General features: G+C 44.2%; 1 protein-coding gene across 4 annotated transcripts in view; it reads right to left on the bottom strand.

Annotated features, from left to right (window-relative positions):
• SDR16C5 (short chain dehydrogenase/reductase family 16C member 5) overlaps positions 1 to 27,340 on the bottom strand; it is a 75,988-nt gene that overhangs the window by 26,712 nt on the left and 21,936 nt on the right. For all 4 annotated transcript variants that reach the window (XM_033934185.1, XM_033934183.1, XM_033934182.1 and 1 more), the window contains exons 3-5: positions 25,452 to 25,583; positions 19,174 to 19,273; positions 9,706 to 9,850 (exon numbers count right to left, since the gene is read on the bottom strand). In XM_033934185.1, coding sequence (XP_033790076.1) covers positions 9,706 to 9,850; positions 19,174 to 19,273; positions 25,452 to 25,583 — 377 coding nt within the window. The remainder of the gene's footprint in view (positions 1 to 9,705; positions 9,851 to 19,173; positions 19,274 to 25,451; positions 25,584 to 27,340) is intronic.

Genomic DNA, 27,340 nt, shown 5'->3' with positions numbered 1-27,340 from the left:
CCACCCAGGGTCCTCCTTCCAAGTACATCACAGCCAGAGAAAATTATACAAATATCAGGGAAACCAGGCATAACAAAGGAAAACAAAATACAAAGATTCAACAGTTCAGCAAGCAGCTTCGGGCCAGCGGGGTCATAGTTGCCCAGAAGGGTTCCCAAGTGCATTGAAAGACCCGGCCTGAGAGAGAAGAAAGGTCCAATACATCTCTCCGTTCCCACATCAAGAGGGTAATCATCCGACATCGCCAAATGGAGTAATCTGGAGCAGTATCTTCAAGCCAGCTCAGCAAAATACATTTCAGGGCCACCAAAACAGTCCATTTAAGGAAAGCTGCAGCGCCCCGCACTCGAGGGGAATAGTGAGGAACAGTTCCAAACAATAACAAAGGGGAGCGGCGAATGGTAATTATTTTAGATGTTTACAAAATTTTATCTTGATTTCTAATGTATATGTGCTCTTATGATTTGATTTATGTCTGCTTAACAGTTGCTGACCCTGAAGCAGCTTATTATAGGCAAATGTGGCCACGTTGGGCTATTTTAATAAACGTTCACTCTTCACCTTGTCTGATCCATTTTCGTAATCTGCACGACAATATTTACATCCACCAACACAATCTTGTTATTTAATTTGATATTGTTTTTATCAACACAATTATTTTAAAGTGTTAGTAGAATTCAATAGGATTTATTTGATTTTTCAACATGTGATGCACTAAGAGAAATAGGAGCATAATGGCTTCTAAACGTGTAGATCACCTAAACCTGCAAATGGTGATTTTAGTAAGCTACTACTTATGTGAGAATCACCACCACACACACCAAGGTGTGGTAAGAGTGTGTATTCCTCATCTTAAAGGAAACACACAAGATGTAAAAAAAATTTGGGAACTTTGGCTTCTATACTTACTTTGAGATATACATGCTAAAATGTCTTGAGGTAAAAAAGCACAGTTACTTACCGTAACAGGTGTTATCCAGGGACAGCAGGCATATATTCTCACATGTGGGTGACGTCATCTACGGAGCCCCGGCGCGGACAGCTTTTCAAGCAAACTTGATTGAAGTTTCAAGTTTGCACACTGCACCACGCATGTGCGTGCCTTCTCGCCCACTAGAGGGCGCATCCCACCTCGTGGTCCTCAGTTCCATAACTAGCAAGGAAGCCATCCCCGGGGAGGCGGGCGGGTTGTGAGAATATATGCCTGCTGTCCCTGGATAACACCTGTTACGGTAAGTAACTGTGCTTTATCCCAGGACAAGCAGGCATGATATTCTCACATGTGGGTGACCTCCAAGCTAACCAAAAAAGGGCAGGTGGGAGGATGGCAATTTAGGAAAACAGATTTTGCAAAACTGACTGGCCAAACCGGCCGTCACTCCTGGATAAAGTGTCCAGACAGTAATGAGAGGTGAATGTATGAACCGAAGACCAAGTGGCAGCCTTACATATGTCCTCCATCGGAGTGGATCGGAGGAAAGCTATCGAAGCTGCCATCGCTCGGACCTTGTGCCCCGTGACTCGACCCGGGGGAGGAAGGCCAGCCTGAGCGTAGCAAAAGGAAATGCAAGCGGCCAACCAGTTAGACAGAGTGCGCTTGGAAACTGGATGCCCTAATCGATTGGGATCGAAGGACAAAAACAATTGAGGAACCTTCCGATGAGGCCTGGTGCGTTGAAGATAAAATGCCAACGCCCTCTTACAGTCAAGCGTGTGAAGCGCCGTCTCGCCAGGATGGGAGTGGGGCTTCGGGAAGAACACAGGAAGGACAATGGACTGATTGAGGTGGAAGTCAGAAACAACTTTAGGTAAAAACTTAGGATGGGTGCGGAGAACCACCTTGTCGTGATGAAAGACCGTGAAAGGGGGGTCCGCAACCAAGGCTTGCAACTCGCCGATCCGCCTGGCGGAGGTGAGGGCAATTAGAAACACCGCCTTCCAAGTCAGAAATTTCAAGAGGGACTTGTTGAGTGGCTCAAACGGGGGTTTCATCAGTTGAGCCAGAACTACATTCAAATTCCACACGACAGACGGAGGCTTAAGAGGGGGACAAACCCTGAGTAACCCTTTCATGAAGCGTGTCACCAAGGGATGGAGTGACAGAGGGCGTCCCTCCAGAGGTTGGTGGAAAGCAGAAATCGCACTGAGATGAACCCGCACCGAAGTGGTTTTCAAGCCGGAGCGCGACAAATGAAACAAATATTCTAAAACCGAGGATACCGGGACTGATACCGGATCCAGGTGAAAAGACGAGCACCAGGTGGAAAACCTGGTCCATTTCTGCGCATAGCAAAGCCTCGTCGAGATCTTGCGGGAGGCTTCCAACACCTCCTTCACCGATTGAGACAGGTCCGGAGGAGTCAGGGAACAAGAAACCAGGCTGTCAGGTGCAATGACTGCAGATTGGGATGTAACATGGATCCTTGACTCTGAGACAGCAGAGAAGGAGAGACAGGCAGGGGAAGAGGCTCTCTGGCACTGAGCTGGAGCAGCAGGGAGAACCAGTGCTGACGCGGCCACCGAGGTGCTATGAGAATCATCGTGGCCGTGGACGATTTTAGGTGTACCAACGTTCGCATGATCAGAGGGAACGGAGGGAATGCATACAGGAACCTCCCTTCCCAGTCGAGTAGGAAGGCATCCGCTTCCAGACGGTCCTGCGAGTACATCCGAGAACAATATAGTGGTAGTTTGTGTGTCTCCGGAGAGGCAAACAGATCCACCTGTGGCGTTCCCCAGCGAGCGAAGACCTCGCGTAGAACTGCTGAGTGTAGAGTCCACTCGTGCGGTTGCAGAAGTCGACTCAGTTTGTCCGCCAGGCAATTCCGTTCTCCTTGGATGTAGACCGCCCGGAGGAAGATGTTCCGGGAGGCCGCCCACTCCCAGAGGCGAAGAGCTTCGGAGCAGAGGGGCCATGACCCCGTTCCTCCCTGCTTGTTCACATAATACATTGCCACCTGATTGTCCGTGCGGACGAGGACCACCTGGTCCTGCAATATGTGAACGAAGGCTCGAAGTGCTAGGAAGATGGCTCGCAGCTCTAGCACGTTGATATGACACTGACGGTCTTCTGACGACCACAGGCCCTGCGTGCGAAGACCGTCGAGATGGGCTCCCCACGCGTACTCCGAGGAGTCCGTGGTCAGGACCTTGCGAAAAGGCGGAGTGCGAAACAATAGCCCCATGGACAGATTTGAAGAGTCTGTCCACCAACGCAGCGATTTCCGCAAGGGCGGAGTTACCGAAATGAGGCGAGACACCGGGTCGCACTCCTGGCACCACTGGGACGCGAGGGTCCACTGAGGGATCCTCAGGTGTAGCCTCGCAAACGGCGTGACATGTACCGTCGAGGCCATATGGCCCAGCAGCATCATCATGCGCTTGGCCGACACCCTCGATAGTTGGGAGACCTGGCGGCTCATCCGTACCAAGGTTTCCACCCGCTGGGTCGGCAGGTAGGAGCGTAGGCGCACCGTGTCCAGCACCGCACCTATGAATTGAAGAGACTGCGACGGTCTCAACTGAGACTTTGGAAAGTTTATCTCGAACCCGAGAGTTTGCAGGAAGGCAATAGACTGTCGGGTCGCTGAGATAACCCCCTCCCTGGTCGGGGCTTTGATGAGCCAATCGTCCAGGTAAGGGAACACATGGAGTCCACGTGACCTGAGGGCTGCTGCAACCACCACCATGCACTTCGTGAATACTCGTGGGGACGCGGCCAGGCCGAAGGGCAGTACCCTGTACTGGAGGTGGAGGTCCCCCACCTGGAATCGTAAGAATCTTCGACAGGCGGGGTGCACCGGAACATGGGTGTATGCTTCCTTCAGGTCGAGGGAGCACATCCAGTCCCCTTCCCCCAAGAGGGGGTACAAAACCGGGAGAGATAGCATTCGAAACTTCTCCCGGGCCAGGAATTTGTTGAGCTTCCTGAGGTCCAGTATGGGGCGCAGGTCCCCGGTCTTTTTTGGGACCAAAAAGTAGCGGGAGTAAAACCCCGTACCCCACTGGTCCTTGGGGACCGGCTCGACCGCCCGAAGCTTCAAGAGGGCTTTGGCTTCGGTTATAAGGGTCGGTAGCTGCGAACGGTTGCAGGGGACTAAACTTGGGGGACTGTCCGGCGGCGAGGACACAAAGTTGAGCGAGTAGCCCTCGGAGACGATCCGGAGCACCCAAGCGTCTGAGGTAATCCCGGTCCATGCCTCCCGGAAGAACCGAAGACGGCCCCCGATAGGAAGGGGTTCCTGAGAAAGTGCGGAGGGGAACCCGCCCCGTCCGCTCAGCCCGTCAAAAGGAAGGCGCTGGCTTAGAAGGGCCCTGCGCCGGGGCTTGGGGTTGTCCCCCTCTGCCTCGCTGAGATGGACGTCTCGGAGGCGGTCTCGAGAAAGCCGGGGTCGACTTCTGAGGGTATCGGCGCGGCGGAGGCCGAAAGGGTTTCTGCGGCGGGGGCCTAGGTTTGGGGCGGACCAGGGATGCTAGAGAGCGCTCCTGTTCCGACAAGCGCTTGGTCGCCGCATCCAATGACTCGTCGAATAACTCGGACCCCACACAAGGCAAGTCTGCCAGGCGTTCCTGCAGGTTTGGGTCCATGTCGAGGGTGCGAAGCCAGGCCAAGCGGCGCATGGCCACCGCGAGGGCCGACACCCTCGAAACCAGCTCAAAGGCGTCGTACACTGCTTGGAATAGGTACAACCGCAATTGAGACAGGTTGGACATAAACTTGTCGAATCCTGCTCTTTGGGAGTCCGGTAACGAGTTTCGATATTGAGGAAGGTCCTTCACCATCCCACGCAAAAAGGAGGAGAAGGTGAAGGCGTAATTTAGAACCCTGGTGGCCATCAGGGAATTTGAATAGAGGCAACGGCCAAACTTGTCCAGGGTCCGCCCCTCCCTGCCTGGTGGAACCGCCGCAGAAACCCGTGAGGGCTGTGATTTTTTAAGAGCAGACTCCACCAGAAGAGACTGGTGTGAGAGCTGCGCCTTATCGAACCCTTTAGGGGGAATCGTCCTATACTTCGATTCCATTTTTGAAGGCACAGACGTGACTGTAAGAGGGTTTGACAAGTTCTTCAGCCAGGTTTGCAGAAGGACACTGTTGAGAGGGAGTCTAGGCACCTCCCTAGGAAGAATGGGGAGGTCCTGTTCCTCCAAAAATTCTTTGGAATACCGAGAGCCTACCATCAGGTCAATCCCCAGGGCTTGGGCCATGTCCTGAACGAAGGATGAAAATGAGGACGGCCTAGCCTGGGGAGAGGGGGTTCTCGACCGCCCCACCGAGGAGAGGGGGGAGGCCTCATGGGAATAATGAGGATCCCTAACCGATCCCGAATCCCAGGATCCCCTCTCGAGGGCCCTCGAGGGGGAAGGGGAAGTTATCCTCCTCGCAGAACCCTTGGGTGAGGACCCCGGGGTTCGTGGGACACTCTCCCGTTTCCTCGGCGAGGCGGCCCGGGAAGACTTCCCATGGGGTGAGCGGAGGAGCCTCGGGTTGTCGAGGCGCAACTCCGACACCTGCAACGCCTCGCCCCCGAACGACGAGGAACGGTCGCGCCGAGGCGAGCCTCGGGGCCGCTTAGACTTCCTCGATCGACGCCCCGTCCGAGGTCGCGTCGAGGGCGAGGCGTGTCTGGAAGACCCGGAGGAAGAGGAGGAAAGACGGCGCACTCTGCGCAACTTTTCTTTGGGCCTTACACTCCGCTCAGGGGGTTCCCCCGAGGTCGAGGTCTGGGGCGGGGCCGAGACTGAGGTGAACGGGGTCCCAGTACCCGAGACCGAGGTCGCCGAGGCCGGGGCTCCCGAGGGAGCCGAGGCCGGGGCCTCCGAGACCGAAGGCGTCCAGGCCGAGGTCGAGGCCGCCGGAACCGCAGCACGCTGCAACACTTCCAGGGCTCCCGACAGCTCCGATGAGATCAGTGCTCGGAGGAGATCCTGGAAGGCCGGAATCCCCACGAAGGTGGGGAGTTCCGAGTCCGGGGCACACTCCCTGGAGGGCGACCTCGGTCTCGAGTATTCCCTCGGGGTGTGCGGAGTCGAGGTCCGATGCGGGGCCGGGGTCGACCCACCCGCCTTGGCCTGACTCGAGGATGGCTTCTTTGCTGAAGGGGATGGAACAGAGGACTTACCCGAAGCTTGCTTCACTGACGACGCCTTCGAGGAAGAGGGCCGAGGCGAGGCCGAGGCCCCCGAGGACGCCGAGGCCGAGGTCAAGGCCGGGGCCGAAGCCGAGGCCGACGTCGAGGCCTTAGGCGGCGCGTCGACGGCGAACAATTCGGCCATTCTTGCCTTACGGCGACGGAGGGCCCTGTTTTGGAAGGTAGCACAGCGATCACACGAGTCTGTCGGATGTTCGGGCCCAAGACAGACAATGCACCACCGGTGAGGGTCAGTGATGGAAAGCAACCTCTCACACCGGCTGCACTTTTTGAATCCCGTAACAGGACGGGACATCCACGAAGAAAAAGAAGAAGGCCGGGAACGTACCGACGTCCCGCGGCCACGGCTTCCGGGAGCCCCCGGAACCCGACGAAAAACGAAAGACTTTTTTTTTTTTTTTTTTTGAAAAGAAACGAAAGGAAAACAGTACCGCGAACTAATTCGAAGGGAAAAACAAACTAAACGCGGCAGCTAGAAGGCAAAAACACTGGAGCTCAGATCCACAGGGCTTTCTTGCTCCGCGGAAAAATTTGAACTGAGGACCACGAGGTGGGATGCGCCCTCTAGTGGGCGAGAAGGCACGCACATGCGTGGTGCAGTGTGCAAACTTGAAACTTCAATCAAGTTTGCTTGAAAAGCTGTCCGCGCCGGGGCTCCGTAGATGACGTCACCCACATGTGAGAATATCATGCCTGCTTGTCCTGGGATAAATGTCTTGTCCCCTTATTTTACCACATCGGCTATTTTTTTCTTCTACAGTGGTACTTCGGAATCTGAACGCCCCAGAACTCGAACGATTTGGAATCCAAACTTTTTTTTTTCTTCATTTTTGCCCCGGAATCCGAATGCTACTTTGAAATCTGAACTGCAAGCAGTGCTCAGCCCAAAGCTTCCCCTCTGATGCAGCTTCCTGTTTCCGCCTGGGAGGGAAGCTTTGGGCTGAACACCACTTGCAGCTGCCGTTGCCAATCTTGCTGTCTTGCCGCTGGGGATCCCGATCTTGCTGCCTCTGCTGCTGGGGGTCCCAATCTTACTGTTTCTGCCAGGTGGGCCTGATCTTGCAGAGTTTGTGGGACCAAGGAACAGATTAATCCAGTTTCTATTCTTTTCAATGGGAAAACTTGTCTTGTAACTCAAACGTTTTGGAACTCGAATGGTGTTCTGGAACGGATTAAGTTCAGATTCCAAGGTACCACTGTATTTGTATCTTTGCTTTCCTGAGTACTCAACCAGCTTCTCTTAAGCTTTCCAGATTATTTTCACCCATCTTCCTCTTTCTACGATCTTTTGCAGTTTATGAAAGCTAACCTCTTTTTCCTTACCTTTCAGCTACTATTTTTGAGTACCAAAGCGGCCTTCCTTTCCTCTTACTTATTTCCCTTACAAAATGGTTTGTTATCCTTACAGTAGCTCATTTCAGTTTTGCCCACTGCTTTCCTTCTTCCAGATGTTCCCATCCAGACAATTCCTTGTTGTAATCCCTCATCTGAACAAAGTTAGTATTTTTAAAAGTCTAGAACCTTTATTTTTGAATTAGCCCTTTCTACTCCTGTCTTAATATTAAACCAGTCAGAAAACAGAGAAAGGGAGTCCAACAATACAGCCACAAACAATAACACCAAAAAGGTAAAAAAATGCCTCCAGAACTGGATAAAAATTCACTTTATTGGGTCATTCGATTTTCATGCAATAAAGTGAATTTTTATCCAGGTCTGGAGGCATTTTTTCATCTTTTTTTTTTAATTGAACCATTTTATATTTATTCAAGTAGATCTGTTCTTATTTAGCTGGGGTTCCATCAAATAACCTCCAAGATGATCATATGCCTTTTCATGGGTACAAGTGGACGAAAATAGGCCACAGAAACATATTAGCAGCTGATTACAGGGTGCAGACATGACCATACACAATCAAAGGCAACTCAAGCCAGTTATAAACAATTAAAGGTTAAAGGCTTGACTTACTATAGGGGAAAATTTCTAAGTTATTCAAGCCTAAATGACGATTTATTTTACACATATTTTCCAGGATGCTTAATTGTCCAGTGAATAAAGATTTTTTTCCCTTGGAGATGAGTTTCTTCTTTAAGGAGGATGGCGCTTCTTTTGGTTGAACAGACGCCGACACGTTCACATTTGTCCCCTGAGGAAGGCGATGGCCTCGCCGAAACTTGGATCCTAGTCAGGACTTTGCCTTTTGGGCATTTTGCTTGTTTTTAAACTTTGACACAAACTGCTAATAAAGGATCTCTGACCACTTGGCTGGATTTGACATCTCTAGTGCCTCTTCTTGTTGGATTTGCCTTCCTCCCATGGCACATAGGACACGGCCGCTCCTTAACCAGCAACTCTGTGCGACTGGTGCAGGATCCAGCACTAGACAGGCCTGGGGTATCCATTAGAGGCAGTCACTTGCCAAAATGAGCGGTTTTGAGGCAGATAGTGTTTTAAATTAGATCGCTAAAAATCCAAGACGGCTGACGTTAAAAAAAAAAAAGAAAAGCACACTACAAACAGGGGCCATTGGAGACAGATCCAAAAATAAAAAATAGTGATTTTAGGGTTTTGGAAGCGGCTGCAGGAAAAGGATTTCTGCCTCAGAAATTGCTCAGGAATTCTTCTGTCTGCTGGTTGAACGGACCATTGACTTCCACTCCCGAGATTCCTCACTCAGTGACGGGGGTGGGGGGTGGGAGAAGAAATTACACATCCGGTTCCCCGATACCCTGAGGGTTCTTACTCAGGGACCAAATAGCCTGTGCTCAAGCCTCTGATATAATCAGCAGTGTACCCCGAGCTCCCGAAGGGACCCAAAGCAGGCTGGTTCCACAGATACTCTAAAACAGGGGTGTCAAAGTCCCTCCTCGAGGGCCAGAATCCAGTCGGGTTTTCTGGATTTCCCCAATTAATATGCATTGAAAGCAGTGCATGCAAATAGATCTCATGCAGATTCATTGGGGAAATCCTGAAAACCCGACTGGATTCTGGCCCTCGAGGACCGACTTTGACACCTGTGCTCTAAAAGATTGGTTTGGGAGCAGCAGCCTTCCCACACAGGACTATGTCTTTTCTCCGATGGAGTATGCCCTTGCAGGGGACCTCAAAGTACCAAATCCATGAAGAATTTCAAAAATCCAACTGAAAAAGTACTCAAAAATAACAAAGAAAAGCAGAACAGAGCAAAAGAAGAGGAGGTGTCCACTGCAGAAGGGAAGTTGTTCAAGTTCTTAAAGTAATACCCTTCTGCAGTTTGCAGGAAATGGGAATAGCTCAAGTGTGGACTCCTGTGTCTCCGCAACAGAAATACATGTTAACTGTGATTCATATGTTGCTTTTTATGACTTTATAAGAATGAAAGGATGAAAATTCTGTAATTTTCACATTTTAAATAGGTAAGCTACAAAATTTGACTATCCTGGCCACAAAGGTAAAGTTTTAAGGCAATAACACACATTTTTTATACTTTTTAGGCATTTGCAATTAGGAAATTACACTAATTGCCTAGGAACAAATACCGTGTTACATAATGTTTGCATAACTTAATTGGAAAGCTTACTTGGTAGTGCAGCCATCAAACATTCCAGTGTTTATAAAATAAGGGCAAACAATGGTTGTTTTAACGCCAGTCTTCCCTAGTGCCAGCATTTCAAGACCAAGAGACTCAGCAAAACCAACAGCTGCAAATTTACTTGCACAGTAATCTGTAAAAGAAGAGAAGGAAAAAAAAAAACAACAACAAACCCAAATTTACAATTATGTTGGGAAGGGTAGAAACAAGACAAGAGCCCAACCTTGTTTGGATTGCCCCCCTTTTTTTAAGAAACATAGAAAAAGATGGCAGATAAGGATCACGGCCCATCAACTCTGCCCATCCCAAAGACCCTCCCCTACCTTTCCCTGTGAATAGATCCCACGTGTCTTTCCCATTTGGTCTTAAAATCAGGCACGCTGCTGGCCTCAATAACCTGAAGTGGAAGACTATTCCAGCGATCAACCACCCTTTCAGTGAAAAAGAATTTCCTGGTGTCCCCGTGCAGTTTCCCGGCCCTGATTTTCCGCAGATGCCCCTTTGTTGCTGCAGGACCCTTGAAAAAGAAGATATCTTCTTCCACCTCGATGTGGCCCGTGAGATACTTGAAAGTCTCAATCAGGTCACCCCTCTTCTCTGCGTTCCTCGAGTGAGTATAGCTGTAATCTATCCAGCCGTTCCTCGTACGGGAGATCCTTGAGTCCCGAGACCATCCGGGTGGCCATTCTCTGGACCGACTCAAGTCTCAGAACATCCTTACGGTAATGCGGCCTCCAAAATTGCACACAGTATTCCAGGTATAGCACAGAGCATAATCTTTGGGGCCCTTTTACAAAAATTTAGCACACACTAATGGAATTAGCATTTGCTAAATGCTACGAAGCCCATTTTATTTCTATGGGTTTCTTAGCATTTAGTGTGTGCTAATTCAGTTTGTGTGCACTAAGCTTTAATAAAGGGGCCCCTTTGTTATTTCATTTCTGAAGTTAAAATAAATCTACTCAGACATAAAACAGTGAAAAGTTTTATTTGCACTCTATCATAACCAACTAGATCAGTGGTCTCAAACTCAAACCCTTTGGTAGGGCCACATTTTGGATTTGTAGGTACTTGGAGGGTCTCAGTAAAAAATAGTTAATGTCTTATTAAAGAAATGACAATTTTGCATGAGGTAAAACTCTTTATAGTTTATAAATCTTTCCTTTTGGCTAAGTCTTAATAATAATATTGTAATTTATAGCTAAAGAGACATATGATTAAGAAACTTTTATTTTACTTTTGAGATTTTGATAAACATACTGAGGGCCTCAAAATAGTACCTGGCGGGCCGCATGTGGACCCTGGGCCACGAGTTTGAGACCACTGAACTAGATGGTAGTGCTGTTTAGCAATTAAGTAAACGTAACTAATTACTGTACTTAAGTAAAAATTTTGATGCTTTCACTTGTATAGAAGTAGAAGGATAACATTTGTTACTTTTACTGAAGTAATAATTTTGCCAATTTTTACTACTTTTACCTAGTTACATTTGATGCTTGGAGATGAAGCTGAAGCTGGTAGTAATTCTTGATGAATCAAACAAAGGGGAAAATTGTGATCCATTCAAAACTATATTGCTCATATATCACAAAAAACAATGGAACCCGACCAATTGATATTAACTTGATTCTCAAATAACATGAAGGGAAAAAAACGACCTCAGTGAGTGGAACAGAACGCTTGCTGAAAAACTTTTAGCATTAACTCTATCTAATCGTAGGTCAGAAACCTCCTTGTGTGTAATTTGTTTAAATATATACTTCCCCCTCCCCATTCGCGGTTTCGGCAATCGCAATTTCACATATTCACGATTTTGGGGGAAGGGGAAAAAAAGAATAACACCCCACAGTTTAGCCTTCCCCCCGGCGTCCCGGCCTTACCTGGTGGTCTAGCAGGCTTTCGGGGCAGGAGCGATCTTCCTACACTCCTGCCCCATGTAGATCGCCAATAGGTGGTGAGTTCCCATTGTAGTCTCGAGAGACTACGGGAAGAAGATCGCTCCTGCCCCGAAAGCCCGCTAGACCACCAGGTAAGGCCGGGATGCCGGGGGGAAGGCAGGAGGGAGGCGGGGGTGGGTCAGAGCTGGACCAGAAGATATTCGCAGTATTTCACCATTCGCGGTCCAGCTCTGCCCCTATCCTCCCGCGAATTCGGAGTGAGAAGTGTACCTTAAACGGCATGAAAAGAGACTTAACAGCACTTATCTTAGGAAATCCCAACAGAGTACCTGTTTCACCAGTGGCTTCTTACTACTACTACTACTTAGTATTTCTATAGCGCTGAAAGGTGTACGCAGCGCTGTACATTCTAACAGGGAATATCAAGGCTGTAGGTGAATAATCATGCCAGTATTAATTTTGTCATTCCTACAAATACTCAGCCCTCCCATAGGAATTATAATTAAAGTTAATACCGGCATGATTATTTGCCTACAGCCTCGATTTCCCCCTGAACATATACAACTCATGGTTTAACAAAGAGAGTCATAAACAACTAAATGTATCAAGGGATACAATCGTATATAACAAAAGTAATCTAATTCAAAACGTATTGTAGATTATGTTTAGTAGAAGGGTTTCATTCATACCACATAAGAAAAAATATTGATATAACACAAATAGTGTATAAAACAATAGTTACAAAAAATGGAGAAAAACAAACCTCAATTGCAAGCAGCTGGGACTACACAAGTACCCTAAGCCACTTGCATCATCACTGATTTGTAAAAAAAAACTCCGTACAAATATATATACTATTGCTTTCATTCATATGCAACAAAGTTTATATTTTCAACATTCTGTTAACTTCATGTGTCAAAACTGGTGAAAGAGAGCTCAAACTATCTAAAACATTAATGAGGGCAACAGCTCAGCTTCAGCTTCAAAAATTCAAACGGTTTTAACAAACGTGGAACCAAGAGCAGTTGTGTCAGATATAAAAAGATAGCACTCATCTGAAGGTGTTATAATCAAAAAACCTCTCATCCGATATCTGGCTTCTCATCCCGACAGAAAAGTCTTTCTGTTTCGCTCGAATTGGCTAATTCAGGGGATCCATTTAATGTAGAACTTCTCCACGCTTCTTACAAAACAATGGCAGTGGAACTGACTCCTCTCAAAATGGAGTTTTTTTTACAAATCAGTGATGATGCAAGTGGCTTAGGGTACTTGTGTAGTCCCGGCTGCTTGCAATTGAGGTTTGTTTTTATTCCGTTTTTTGTAACTATTGTTTTATACACTATTTGTGTTATGTTAATATTTTTTCTTATGTGGTATGAATGAAACCCTTCTACTAAACATAATCTACAATACGTTTTGAATTAGATTACTTTTGTTAACAAGAGAGTCAACATGGATTTGGCAAGGAAAATCATTCCTCATTAAATCTGCTACAGGTTTTGAAGGCATAAACAAACATGAATAAAAGGTAAGCTAATTGATAATAATGTATCTGGATTTTCAGAAAGGTGTAAGACAAAGTCCCTCATGAAAAACTCCTCAGAGCAAATTCCTACTGTAGTTAGATACTTGTTAAGACAGAAACGTAATAGGGCTCAATGGTTAATTTTCTCAGTGGAGAAAGTTCAAAAATACACACTAGCAGCCTGGTTCTACCCTGGTTAAGGTCGAGCCCATCTTTGCGGAATAGGCTCCTCCTTCCCCAGTATGTTGCCCAGTTCCAACAAATCTAAAACCCTACTCCCTGCACCATTGCCTCATTCATGCATTGAGATTCTGAAGCTCTGCTTGTCTTGGGTCCTAGGGGTGGAACGGGGAGCACTTCTGAAAATGCTACCCTGAAGGTTCTGGATTTTAATTTCCTACCTAGGAGCCTAAATTTGGCTTCCAGAACCACCCTACCACATTTCCTTATGTCACTGGTACCCACAAGTACCAAGACAGCAGACTCCTCCCTGGCACTGTCTAAAATCTTATCTAGGTGATGCATAAGGTCTGCCACTTTCACACCAGGCAGGCAAGAGACCAAGCAATCCTCATGCCCTCCAGCCAACCAGCTATCTACATGCCTAATGAATGAACTTCCCACTATAACCACTTGGACCTGTCGTAAGAACAAGTGGTATAACAAGGGGCACAGAGTCACTCTGAAATGACAGAAGAATATGGTTCCGTGGCTGCGGAGGATCCACAGCCTTGCACATGTAACTATCTGCTGTGCCGATTTTTTAAAACAAAGTAAGCCGCCCTGCAGGACTAGCTAAGCATTTAGTCATCTGCTTAATCAGGGGTGATGCTAAGCCTTGTGTTGCTGCAACACGTGGTGGAAAAACGTTCCAAATGACACCCAATTTGCACAATCCTGACAAGGGTTCACATTAGGAGAGTCCAAGGACTCCATCCCAATAAGTTTGGAGGCAAAAATTGCAGTTTTGGAGAAGCAGGGAGCTTTTGAAAAAGAGGTACCTAAAAATCCAAGATGGTGCCGCTAAGAAAATCACACCAAAATTGCAATATTTGTCATATATAGCAAACATTAAAAATGGCAATTTAAGGATTTTTCAAGTGGGGGAACATGGAGGGACATGCAAAAATCTTCAAAACTGCAAAATTCAGACCCCCCCCTCAAGATTCACTTCCACCTTTACTCACTGTGACCTGTGCTGAAATGCTGGAAATGTGCTGAAGCCTGCCACAGCTCTCTTATAGTAACTGGAATCAGAGAACCACTGCCTCATGCTTGGAATGTCTCCATGATACTGATCTCCATGCCTGACTGCACTTTTGCTCCTGTGGACCAACGGATGCTCTCAGGAATGGGTGGAAGCGCGGAATGCAGCTGACACCTTGTGAGACACTGCCGAGTCTCATAGTTATGCCCATCAGCTTGAACCGAACTTCGTCCAGCAGTAGGAGAAATGGGGATGGCCCAAACTCCTCAGAAGCAGATGCAGGCAGGTTGACAGCTACAGACTGAAGTCTGTGAGTTCTCCATGCAGGTAGAGCTGAACAGCACAAGAAATCCCCCAAAAAAGGGATGAAAAACACAGAATAAGATAATAAAAAGGAGAGCAGAACAAACACTGCTGCTGGCATGCGTGCGAAAGGGGAAGCGAGAGAGCACATTGAAGTACAGCAGTCACAGAAAAAAATCCGGATCGGATTCCTTCTGCATATTGTATGCGGCCATTGGGACACAACCCACTTGTCTATGTCTCCCCTATTGCACTGGAAACAAATTTAACTATTTACAATATATAACAAGATGAAAAAACAAACAAGTCACCAACTTGAGTGCAATCTGCACTAAGAATGTGGGAGATTTTATAGATATCCCCTAGCTTCTTCATTGTGACAGTCGCGTCATCAATCCTCGTTAAGGCTGGATAAAGGAAAGAAACAAGATGTCTGGAATCCCTAGCACCTCTGAGGCAGTAAGCAGGCAAATGAACATCTGACAGGGTAGGTTTCAGGAATGGAGTATCTGTCTACTAGAAAGAAGATTAACGAGGTAAGAACCTAATCTTTCCTTCTAGTGCTACAGACACTCCATTCCAGAATATGTGGGACATATCAAAGCAGTCCCCTAACTTTAGGGTGGGACATATGAGCTGTTTATATTTCACATCCATCAAACAGAGTTTTACCATAGCTTTGGCCATCCTAAGGGGCCCCTCCAGACCTCCCAATCATCCGTGAGCATTTTGGTAATGTCTTGATGAGAGGGAGAACAGCACTGTATAGCAGAGGACTGTGGAGTCTCTATCTTTAATTCCTGGAGGGATTCCGTTATCACTTCCAAAAGTGCTGAGGACTTAAACAACCTGCACACAATTGGGACCTCCCTGAATCCGGCACCTCCACCAGATCTGAATCAGGCCCTTCTAGAGACAAAGCAGCATTTCCTGCCACAGAGGACCCTGACTGGGAGAGTAAATGCATTGAAATAGAGCCCTTTTAATCCCAATCATTCTCAAACGGAACTTCCTCATCTTGTGCATGGCAGTGTTGCTGGGGAACTGCATTCTTTGAGAGAACCCATGGCGCCAGTAGGGCTGCGATCCTGAGGGTTTCATGCAGCCCTTGTTAATCACATAGGCTTCAAACATCTTATTAATGAATTCAGGTTGAAGCCCCTGACCAGGACAGCCCCTGTAGATTCTCACAAGCTCTTTTTTGGGGTTCTACAGTTGTGTCATGGCTGCGCTTCACCGAGGATGCACTTGTGCTGCTTCCCGGTTCAACTCTGGACTTTTTCCTTGGTCCTCAGACCAACTGGGAACTAACATCTCTCAAGGGACCAGAAGAGGATAAGCCAGTGGTTACTGTCTCCCCCCCCATGTGCCACATGGCATGTGGAACACAGATGATCCTCAGATGGCTATCCATTACAAACTTGTCATAAATCAAAGGTATCCTGGCCTGAGGAGTCCATTACACCTATTTTAAAGGAAAATTGATGTGTTTTGAGACAGATAGAGGCTTTTATTTTCAAATTTGGAAATCCAAGATGGCCATTCTGGCAGCAATTTTAGCACCAAAAACCGCCCGGGGAGCTACACAGGGGATTAAAAATCAGCAATGTTAGAGGAAAGAAAACCTAACTTTAACTCCAGATCCTTAAACAAATTCAATTTTAAAGACCCCAATTTTTGATTTCCAGGCTGTCAGCCTGTTACACACTGTGCGATTCTGTATGCTGGGAACTGCAAGTGGTGAAGCTTCAAACAGCTTACAGGGAGAACTTCTGCCTCAACAAGCATGGAATCCAGAATGCTTGTGTCTTCTGTCTCTTAGGCCCAACGAAGCTGTCGGAGACCTCAACCCCCACTGGAACATTTGCAAGCAAACGGGGGGAGGAAAGCAGTTGGCCCCGATCCTGGAAAACTGCCAAGGAGTCACTCAGCCTTCGCTCAAGCCCACTGTGGATGAACCTGGGGCAAGCCTTGCACCCAAGGGAATGGTCCCCGAGTCCTTAAACTGTTAGTGCAGGCTGTCCAAGTGGGTGCACTGCAAAGCAATCCACCCCTTGGAAGCAGACTCTAGACTTCAGAGTCTGCGCTCTTCCGCAGTCAGAGCTGTCCCAAAAGAGGGATCCTCTGCAGCACCAAAAAAACCTTGCAAATAGTTAGCAATAAGACTGAGTTTAAATGAAAAGGAACATAAGCAGAAAAGACAAGCTCCTATCATCCCGCTTGCAGAGAGACAACTGAGAAATTTGAGGACAGCCAGAAGGATGGGAGGTGGAGCAAAAGAATACTAATGAAGCTCTCTACAAGAATTCTTGTGAGAAAGGATTGAGTACCTACCTACACTTTCAGGAATGGAGTGTCTATCGCAATAGAATAGATGGTTGAGGGGAGATAAGATAAAGGTCTGTAAAATCGCATGTAGAATGGAATGGTTTATACACAAATCAGTTGTTTGTTCTTTCAAAAATTACAAACACTAGAGGACAGAAAATAATTTTAAGACATCCACAATTTTTTTTTACTCTTAACACATTTAAGCTCTGGATTTTGCTGCTAGAAGGTATGATTTTCAGCAGCTAGCATAAGGTTTGTACAAATTCCTAGAGGAAAAAGTCCATAAATTAAAGTTATCCCTACAAATAGGCAGCATGGAATCTTGCTATTTTCTGAAATACTGCCAGGTACTTGTGACCTAGATATGAAAACAAGATAGGGAGTTTAATTGATGTTTGGTCTGACCCAGTATGGCAATTCTTCGTTTCTTATAGCATAAGACAACCTGCAAGACAATCCAGTTTACCTAGTTATTTTACAGGCAATTACACTAAGTGGTTAGCAACCAGGATGTATCTCTGTTGTACTTAACCGTTCTGTATAATTCAGCACAAAAGATCCCTCCCTCCCTTTTTTTGGTTAGAGTTCATCTCATGATCAGCCACTAGATTCTACAACACTGACTAATTAACCATCACAGAAAAAAGTAGTTAATTTACTGAATTTGGTCTTTCAGCATATACTTTACCAGCTTTGTGAGAAGTTTCAAGTCTCCCCAGTATCCCCATCCTATTCAACCTATTTATGAGCTCATGTAGCGCACATGCTCACTTATGCAGATGACATCTTCCTTCTTATATGGTTTGATCTACCCTCTGCAAACGTCTCAGAAAAAAAAGTCTCAAATGGAATAAATAAAATATCCAACTGGGCCAACATACTCAAGTTAAATGCAATCAAAACGAAGTTACTTTAGTTTAATATCGCTCAACAGACAGTTCTCAGCTCTACTGTATAGTTCTACTATCTGGAACTAACCTTAATGTAAACAAAACATACAAAGGACTTGGTGTCATCTTAGACTCAACACTCTTATGCATTACAAATATCCAATCTGTGGAAGACGACCTTCCTTAGCACAAAATGACAACAGTTGATCAGACCTCTCTTTTACGAACATTACTTTGCTATTGTAGTTCAAATGCTCATTCTATTGCAATTAGGATGGTAGATGTGTGGAATATTCTCCTGGTAGAGGTGATAGAGACACCTGTGTCTGAATTCAAGAAAGTGTGAGACAGGCACATGAGATCTGTTAGGGAGAGGAGGCGATAGTGGATGCTGCGGATGAGCCATTTGGCCTTAACCTGCCATCATTTTTCTATGTTTCTACATAATTAGACTATTGCAATTCTCTATACACAGGTCTGAGCACCAAATAACTTCACAGACTGCAGCTCATTCAAAACATAGCAATTAGAATAATCTTCAGGTTCAAGAAATTTGATGCAATTAACAGAATACTACCACAACTTCACTGGCTACCCTTGTCCTCCTGCATCTTCTTCAAAATATCCTGTATTGTTTTCCATATACGCAACACCAACTCATCGGAAGAACTAATTTTCCTCCTCTCGGAACTCTACTCCACATCAACCAGATTGTCCAACACCTCTAAGATGATCCTCCTCTCACTGAAAGGAACCAAGTACAAATGTATTTTCAACTCATTGTTCACATACATTGCCATCAAAACTTGGAATAATCAGACACCAGAAAAGAATTCTGTTACCTAAAGTTCAGAAGAAAACTGAAAACATTTCTATACCACAAACCACTAGGATTGATCATACAACTGGAACCTTAAGCTGTATACTCTGCTTAAATAGTAGTACACTGTATAGCTAACCATATTGCTTAACTTGTTCTACATTACATAGTTTGCAATCGTTAGCACTAGCAGATAATATCAAGGTCCTTTACTTGTCCCCTTAGCAGAAAAATATGTCTATTGTAAGCTCCCCATGTATTGTATGGGCTCTTAATCTTTGTTAATTGCCTTGAACCTATATAGGCATAGAGCAATCCACAAATTATAGATTAGATCACTTTTGATTCTTTAAATTACTGTATCATAGACTAGGATACTTAATGCTGTGTAAAGTCTGCTATATTTCTCAAAAATACAGTGTTAAGTCAAAGTCTTATGTAAAAGAAAATGTTAAATTAAAATTACAGCTGTATATTCCTACCTGCTAGCCCGTTGACACCGATAAGTCCAGCTGAACTTGAAATACTGACCAAGTGTCCATGGTTAGAGGCCATCATGGCTGGAAGGAATGCTTTGCATGTCTAAGAAACATACAGAAAAATTACACTTGTCTTTGTATTTACAAAATTTACTTTTTGGTATAATTCTTGTATAAATTAGATAGCCAGTATATCAAGTTTCTTTTTCCCCCCCAAATTATGTACACTTATTTTGGTAAGCAAAAATATTCTCTGTTCAGTCTGGGCATTGTGTATACTTCAATCTATTATTTATTTATATACTGCTTCTATCCAAAGCTGTTTACATTCAGGTACTCTTAAGTATTTCTCCCTATCTTTCATGACGGGCTCACAATCTAACTATGATATCTGGGGCAATGAAGGATTAAGTGACATGCCTAAGGTCACAAGGAGCGGCACATGGCTTGAACCCACAACCTCAGGGTTCCGAGACAGGCCACTCCTCCACCTCTAGTTGTGTTGTACATAATGCAGACATTGGGCTCTGTAGCAGGTGACCTTCAATAGCTCTTTGATAAGTCTCTTTAGTAAGCTTGCTCTGGTCAATACTATGCAAAAGAGGCACAGCCCATGTTTCAGAATGCAATCATGAGATTTTAAAAATTTTCATTTTTCAAAATCAATGATCATTTTTACCAGCTTATACAGAAATCATCTCAGCACAGAGTTGCATACAATGTGCAACAAATTTCTGTTCTGTTCAAGGCAAAATAATTTTTCAAGACAGGAAGAAAATTGGCAGTGGAGTTGAGTTTCAACCCGTGCCTTTGGTGGCTTGCATGCCAAAAGGCCTAGGAAGCATTCTTAGGATTTTTCCTGGGATTTTTGCCTCTGGAAGTAGGCTGATTTATATTTTGGTGTAGTCGAGTTACAGTAAGATATTGTCATGTAAACTCTTACCTGTCCAGCAAAAGATATTTTGTTGTGTTTCCTAGGCCCCTTCCCTATTTTATTTTGCCTCATCTTCCAGAGATGAGTACTGCCTGAGGTATCAGCCTATTAAGCGACTACGAATTAGCGGGTAAAGTAAGGCAGTGCTTGCACTGTGGAGGGTCGGGTTACTCTAGGATGGCTCAGCAAAGATGCTAAGTTACCCAGTTCCAGGTTGGAGATTTTAGACCAGTCCTGGATTTCTGAACACCATCTTGATACAGTATGAAACTTGTAGCACTGCTTTGGGATGTAAGTTAAAAATCAGGACTGGCCTAAAATCTCTAGTATTGAACTGGGTAAACTGACATCTCTGCAGCTGCCATCAAAGGGTGAAAACTGCCATTGGAAAAAGCTTTTTTTGTACTGGCCCATGGATGGTGGGCATAGCTGTTCCTGCTGCACTGGCCTTTAGCAGCAGTGGCACAAGGCACTTGGCTGTTAAGAACTGGAGCCGACCTGTGTGCAAATGTTCTCCCTCCTTCTCACACACACATATAGGTGCACCCCTACTAGGGGCAGAACACACAGTTTGGTTGGAGGGTCAAAAAAACTGATCGCTAGCCCTGCCCAAAGTTATTTTGATAAACAGGATGATAAATCCCATAATAAACTTGGAAACTTAGGCACAATATTGGCGGGGCTATGGCTCCTGTGATCCACCCCATTCTGCAGCCTATGATCCCTATACTCCACTTTCTATCCCCATCCTCACCACAGTGTTCCTCTCCCTCCCTGACAACCATGCCTGCAGCTTATTTATTTATTCAATTTTCTATACTGTTCTCCCAGGGGAGCTCAGAACGGTTTACATGAATTTATTCAGGTACTCAAGCATTTTTCCCTGTCTGTCCTGGCGGGCTCACAATCTATCTAATGTACCTGGGGCAATGGGGGGATTAAGTGACTTGCCCAGGGTCATAAGGAGCAGCGTAGGTTTGAACCCACAACCTCAGGGTGCTGAGGCTGTAGCTTTAACCATTGTGCCTTTCTTCCTCCACCCTGCTGAGATCAAGCCACGCCCCCTCTTGCTTGAAGCCTCCTAATTCTTTATACAATCTTGACCTCTTCAGATATGAATGACTTCTACTACCAACTTAAATTTTTGCAGGTGAAGACATGGGCTGGAACTTTCATTTTTTTCAAACATGCGCACAAGAAGCCGTGCTAACTGCTGTACCTCTGTGTGCATGTATCCAGCAGGTTCACCCCCCCACCCAATTAGCCTGCAAGATCTGTGCACACTGGTATTTTTGTCTCTCCCCCCCCTTTCCTGTCTTCCATGTCACCCCGACTCCCTCTGCCATAGATGGATCCAACCAGGAGCAAGGTTTTCAAACTGAGTGAAACATTCCTGTTTTCTTTCTGATGTATTTATATATAGTTTATTTGAGCAGCTCAAGGTTGGGGGCAGGGCGCGAGAGGCCGGGCATTGTTGGAGAGGTAGGGGTGCAAAATAGAGAGTTGCATGGGGACAGAAATCCCTCCATCCCCACCCTATCCCACCAGGATCCTCTCCATCCCTACCCATCCCCATCAGGATCCTCTCCGTCCCCACCCAACCCCGCACGGAATTACCTCCATCCCCGCCCGTCCCCATAAAAAGCAGCAATTTCTTCTGACAGGATCATCAATTCCACAGTTTCTTTTGTGTTAGCGCTGCTGTTTTCCTTGTGGAATCTCTTTGGTGGAACCCTTTTTTTGTTTTCTGTTCAGATGATTAACTTATAAACCCCCTCTTTTACTAAGGCTGACGTGTCCATTATATTATATGGACGAACCCTGCTTCCAAAGCCTTCCATCCCCGTGGGAGTCCCGTTGGCTAGAGGGGGGTCCCCGTGGGAGTCCCGTGGGTTAGGGGGGATTCCTGCGGGACCCGCAGGATTCCCACGATTCCCGTTCCCGTGCAGACTTCTAGTGCAAAAACAAATGTTGGTTTGGGGGGCCACAACCTCTTGAGTGGACCCTGTTTGTCAGGCAGAGAGAGGTACACCTTTGGGCAAGAAGTGATACCCGTGGGGTGAGGAGAAATAGTATAGTGAAAAGTTTTTGTGGTTTTTTTTAAGGGTAGGGTTGGTTTAATGATGCAGCTAGTTATGTTTACCTTATGACCCGTTTTCTATGTGAAAGATCAGACTGCTAGATTTTCCTCATAGCATGATTATGCATCTTATTTTCAGCTGGACTGAGTAAGTGATAAAGATATGAAATATGCAACACTGAATACAGCAGAATAGGAGGAGCAACCGCAACATACTGGATTTATATCCTGTGTATGTCATGAATCATATTTTCATAGAATGAGGCAGTCAAACAAGCAAAGAACCACAAATCTAGAACTACCATGGAAAACAACTTCTTATAGAGTTTGTTTTTACTGTAACTGAAAGTAACTTGTCTTGGGCTACCAATGAAAAAGGTGTGAGGTCAATCCAATCCCCTATCACAAAAAAAAAAAAAAGCCGAGGGTATTTTGACTTCTATAGCTTAAGCAGATATGTGTGGAAAACATAAATACTATACAGACTGAGGTTGTCATGTCAGTGGGACTTCCTGTACTTTCAGATGAGATGATTTATAAAAAGGTTCTGTATACAGTCAAACCTTGGTTTACGAGCATAATTCGTTGCAGAAGCATGCTTGTAATCCAAAGTACTCGTACATCAAAGCAAATTTCCCCATAGGAAATAATGGAAACTCAGACGATTCATTCCACAACCCAAAAACTTTAATACAAAATACTATACGTACTTGTATTGGAAGACCTCGCTCATTTAGAACAGTCACTACACTCCTGCAGCGTCAGAGAGAGAACCATCGGCTCAGTTGTGATGATGTGACACGTGCATACTGTATGTACTTGTATTGCAAGACATTGCTTGTATATCAAGTTAAAATTTAATAAAATGTTTTGCTTGTCTTGCATAACACTTGCAAACCAAGTTACTTGCAATCCAAGGTTTTACTGTGTTTACTTCCACTACATCCAAGGAGCTTTGAAGTGGTCCTGTAAGACCCCAGGCTACACAACTGCCAACATTCCTATAGGGTGGCATGAATTCTTATTAACCAAATGGACACCATCTAAAGAACACCAGTGAACATTTTAATAGTAGTAAGTGGCCTCATTTGATTCACTGTTTATTAAAAGGGAATGCCACTAATTGTTGATAAAACGGGACGCTAATCCTTTTCAAAATTCTTATGTTGACATTTAAGGTTATTCATTATAACATTCCCTGGTATCTAACACAAGTAATGACGTTCTATCTGCCTTCTAGATTATTGTATGTGGAGGTATTATAGAGAAGACAATTTTTATAATTTACATTCTTGTATATTATTGTATGCATGTCCTAAGTACTTTGTAAGCTGCTTAGATTTTTAAGCAACAAATTTTTAAAATAAATAAATTATACATAATATAAAATTTGCACTTTCAAGTTTATTTTGGACTCCACCCTTATCTTGATTCATTCTCAAAAGCACCAAGACCTTGCAGCTGGTCCCACTGTTTTAAACATATTTTTGTCTGCAATACTTGCATGTCTTTAATAAGTTAAAAGTTTAAGGGAGGAGGGTCTGTCTATAATATTTATGTCTGTAAAGTGCTATGCAAAAAACAAAACCTAGAAGTGACTCTTACTGTATTATAAGGCGATTATAAATCTAATTGTCACATTTTGTTAGTGCTCAGAGATTGTTTGATGTCAGACCACGGGAAAAGCTTGAGCAGAAAGATGAACATCTGAATTTCAGTCCTAATCATCGCATTGTTTTTTAAAACATGAAATTATTCAAAAAAGTACAGAAAACTGCATGAACTTATCTGAAAAATCTGTGAATAGTGTACAACAAATTCTGGTTTCTGATGCATTTCGCGATCCAGGTTCTTCAGAAAACCCAAGTGTAGCTCTGTCACACACAGCCTTCACTTCTCCACAAACCTGCAGGCCATCCAAGGAGCTCTGAAGTGGTCCTGTAAGACCCCAGGCTACACAACTGCCAACATTACTACAGGGTGGCATAAATTCTTATTAACTTGTGGAGAAGTGAAGGCTGTGTGTGACAGAGCTATACTTGAACGTTACAGTATGGGTTTTCTGAAGAAGCTGGATCACGAAATGCGTCAGAACCCAGAATTGGTTGTATACTATTCACAGATTTTTCAGATAAGTTCATGCAATTTTCTGTACTATTTTTTTGACTAATTTCACGTTTTAAAAAACAGTATGATGATTAGTGGTGAAATTCACAGACGTTCATCTGCTTGGGCTTGTCCTGTGGTCTGATATCAAACAATCTCTGAGCATTAATAAAATGTGGTAATTAGATTTATAATCGCCGTATAATACATTAAGAGCTACTTCTAGGTTTTGTTTTTTGCAAATGCTTCTTTTTGGAAGTGTGCCATTAGAACAGTCTTTTGCTTTCCTGTTTGTTTTGGTGTAAAGTGCTATGTACATTGAATAGTGCAATAAACATTAACAACCTTTATGGGATGTTAGACAAGATAACTAATAGAACAAATGAACTATGGATAATTCACAGTCCTCAAATTACAAACAGGTCTAGATTTTGGGGATCTCTATAATGGAGTATACATGTAATTTGCATCTATACCTCTACTATATGTGAAATGTCCTATTCATGATTTGGAGAACACTCTTTCCCCCCCCAACCTTTACCCGGGTTAACAAAAATTTAACATCAGTACCTGCCACCAAGTAGAGGAACCAGGGATGAAGTCAAGAAAAGCTACAATGGTAGTGGACCGAGGTTGACAACTAATCTCCAGCTGGAGGGAAGGAGTATCAAGGCCGAAAGAGCAGGAAATTTGTTGGCTGGCATAAGAGAAGAACCCTCCTCCCAGAAAGGTCAAAAATAAGATAGAAGAACAAGAATTAAAAAGCTGGAAAGAATGGTTTCCCCTTACTTATAACAATTTTGTTTGGCGTTTAAAAGTTTCTAAAACTAAGTGCCCTTTCAGTAAAGCTTAGCATACGCTAACAGAATTAGTGCACACTAAATGCTAAGAAGCCCATAGGTAGAAGATGGGCTTCTTGGCATTTAGTTTATCAAGTTTCAAGTTTATTAAAAATTAGAATTTTGATCATGTGATTAATCAAAGTGCATTAATTCTATAAGCATATGCTCAGCTTTAGTAAAAGGGTCCCCAAGTCTGTTCATGGCCTTTCATGAATGGGAGGTCACCATTCTTGAGATAAACATTACGTCATTTAAATATAACCGAGAATATGTGTTGACCATCACAAACATTAAAATAATAATAATAAAAAAAAGTTACCCAGAAATGTGCCATACAGTTCACTTCAATGGTTTTCTCCACAAGAGAGTCTGGCGAATCAATGAACTTCTTTCCTGTTACAATTCCAGCATTATTGATCAGGATATTCACATCTCCAACCTCTCTTTTGACCTAAAAAAAAGACATACGGGGGGGGGGGGGGGGGGTAAATTAGATTAAGAGATTTTTTTCCTTTTACAATTTGTACACAGTAGTTCTCTGAACACCTGAACTTTTCCTTCTAGGATATAGCAATTGCTTCTATGTAAAGGTATGATATCAGAAATATTACAAAGTCATACAAGCTCTATGTAAACCACTGTACACATTTTGTGGTTGTATTTTTGCAATTTATCCTTAGGGCACCAAAAGTGTCCCTGCTCCTACATTATTTAGCTCAACGTCAAGACACTAGGGGGTGAATTTAAGAAATGCCACCTAAAGTTAGGTGCCATATATTTGGCCGCTAAGCACCAATTCGATAATAGCAATTATATGCATACAATACCAACGTAAGGCCGGCTTTAGCGCCTGCATTTACACCATATCAAATGACTGTTGGGTGTTGTGCATGCAAGTTATAAAAAGTATTCTGCAAGTACACCTGCAAGACATGCCCCAGACTCACCCATGTCTGCTATAGCATTTCAATGCGATGTTTCTAAGATAACGCCTAAGTGCAGATATGCACCTAACTGCAAATCAGTGCCATTTAAAGGCCATTATTTGTACTTAAAGCTAATTAGTGCCTATTTTACAATTACTGTATATACTTGAATATAAACCTATCCAAATATAAATTGAGGTAACATTTTTTTCCTTCCAAAAAGGGGGGAAAAAGGTTGACTCGAATATAAAGTGGCCTAGTGGTTAGAGCTGCAGCCTAAGCACCCTAAGGTGGCGAGTTCAATCCCAGCCTTCTCCTTGTGACTCTGGGCAAATCACTTAAAAAGGCTCATTGGCTTCCAGTCATACACAGAATTACACATAAATTATGTACTATTATCTTTAAAACATTAGAAAATAAGACTCCAGCATTTTTATTCAGACTACTTATTCCATACTCTGTTAAAAGAACTTTAAGATCTAGTGAACGGAATCTTTTATCAATTCCTACGTTAAAAGTAATAGGCACAAGAAGACAATTTATCTTCTCATGTACAGCTCCCCAGATCTGGAATGCGCTTCCTATGTTTTTACGGGAGGAGAAAGTGTTTGGGAAATTTAAAAGCGAATTAAAAACCTTTTTATTTAAAGACGCATTTTTAAACTAAGTAAATTTTATTATATAGTGTTATTCTAGTCAATTATTTTTCACTTATTTTTTAAATTCCTTATGTGTTTTCCCTGTATGTTCTTTCTTTACTATAAAAAATGTATTTCTCCCTCTCTTTCCCTTTGTTTTTGTTATAATTGATAAATTGTATGTAATGTTTTCGTTTTCATATGTGTATATTTTATTGTAAATCGCTTAGAAATTTGATTAAGCGATTCAACAAACAACCTAATAAACTTGAAACTTGAAACTTAATCCTTCCATTGCTTCAGATACCACAGTTAGATTGTGAGCCTAAAGGGACAGAAACTTATTCAATGTATTGTAACTGCTTTGGATGAATCTTCATGAAAAGGCAGTAAATAAACATAGCAACCACTGTGGGAACTCGCATTAGTCTTTATTTATTTAAAATAATTTATAACCCGCATATCCACAAATCTAGGTGAGGAACAATAAAAACACACACTATAAAACAAACCACAAAACATTACAAACACTAGTCATTTTGAGTAGCGAGACTGCACAGGGCAGGAGCATAAGTGTTATCGCTCTTGTCCTGCCTCACCACTGTAACATAAGCAGGTCTAGGAAGAGGCCTGCGATAGATTTC

Source organism: Geotrypetes seraphini, chromosome 2, assembly GCF_902459505.1.
Source record: "Geotrypetes seraphini chromosome 2, aGeoSer1.1, whole genome shotgun sequence".
NCBI lineage: Eukaryota > Metazoa > Chordata > Amphibia > Gymnophiona > Dermophiidae > Geotrypetes > Geotrypetes seraphini.
Note: the sequence above shows the minus strand (reverse complement) of the source record. Positions and strands in the feature narration are given on the sequence as shown.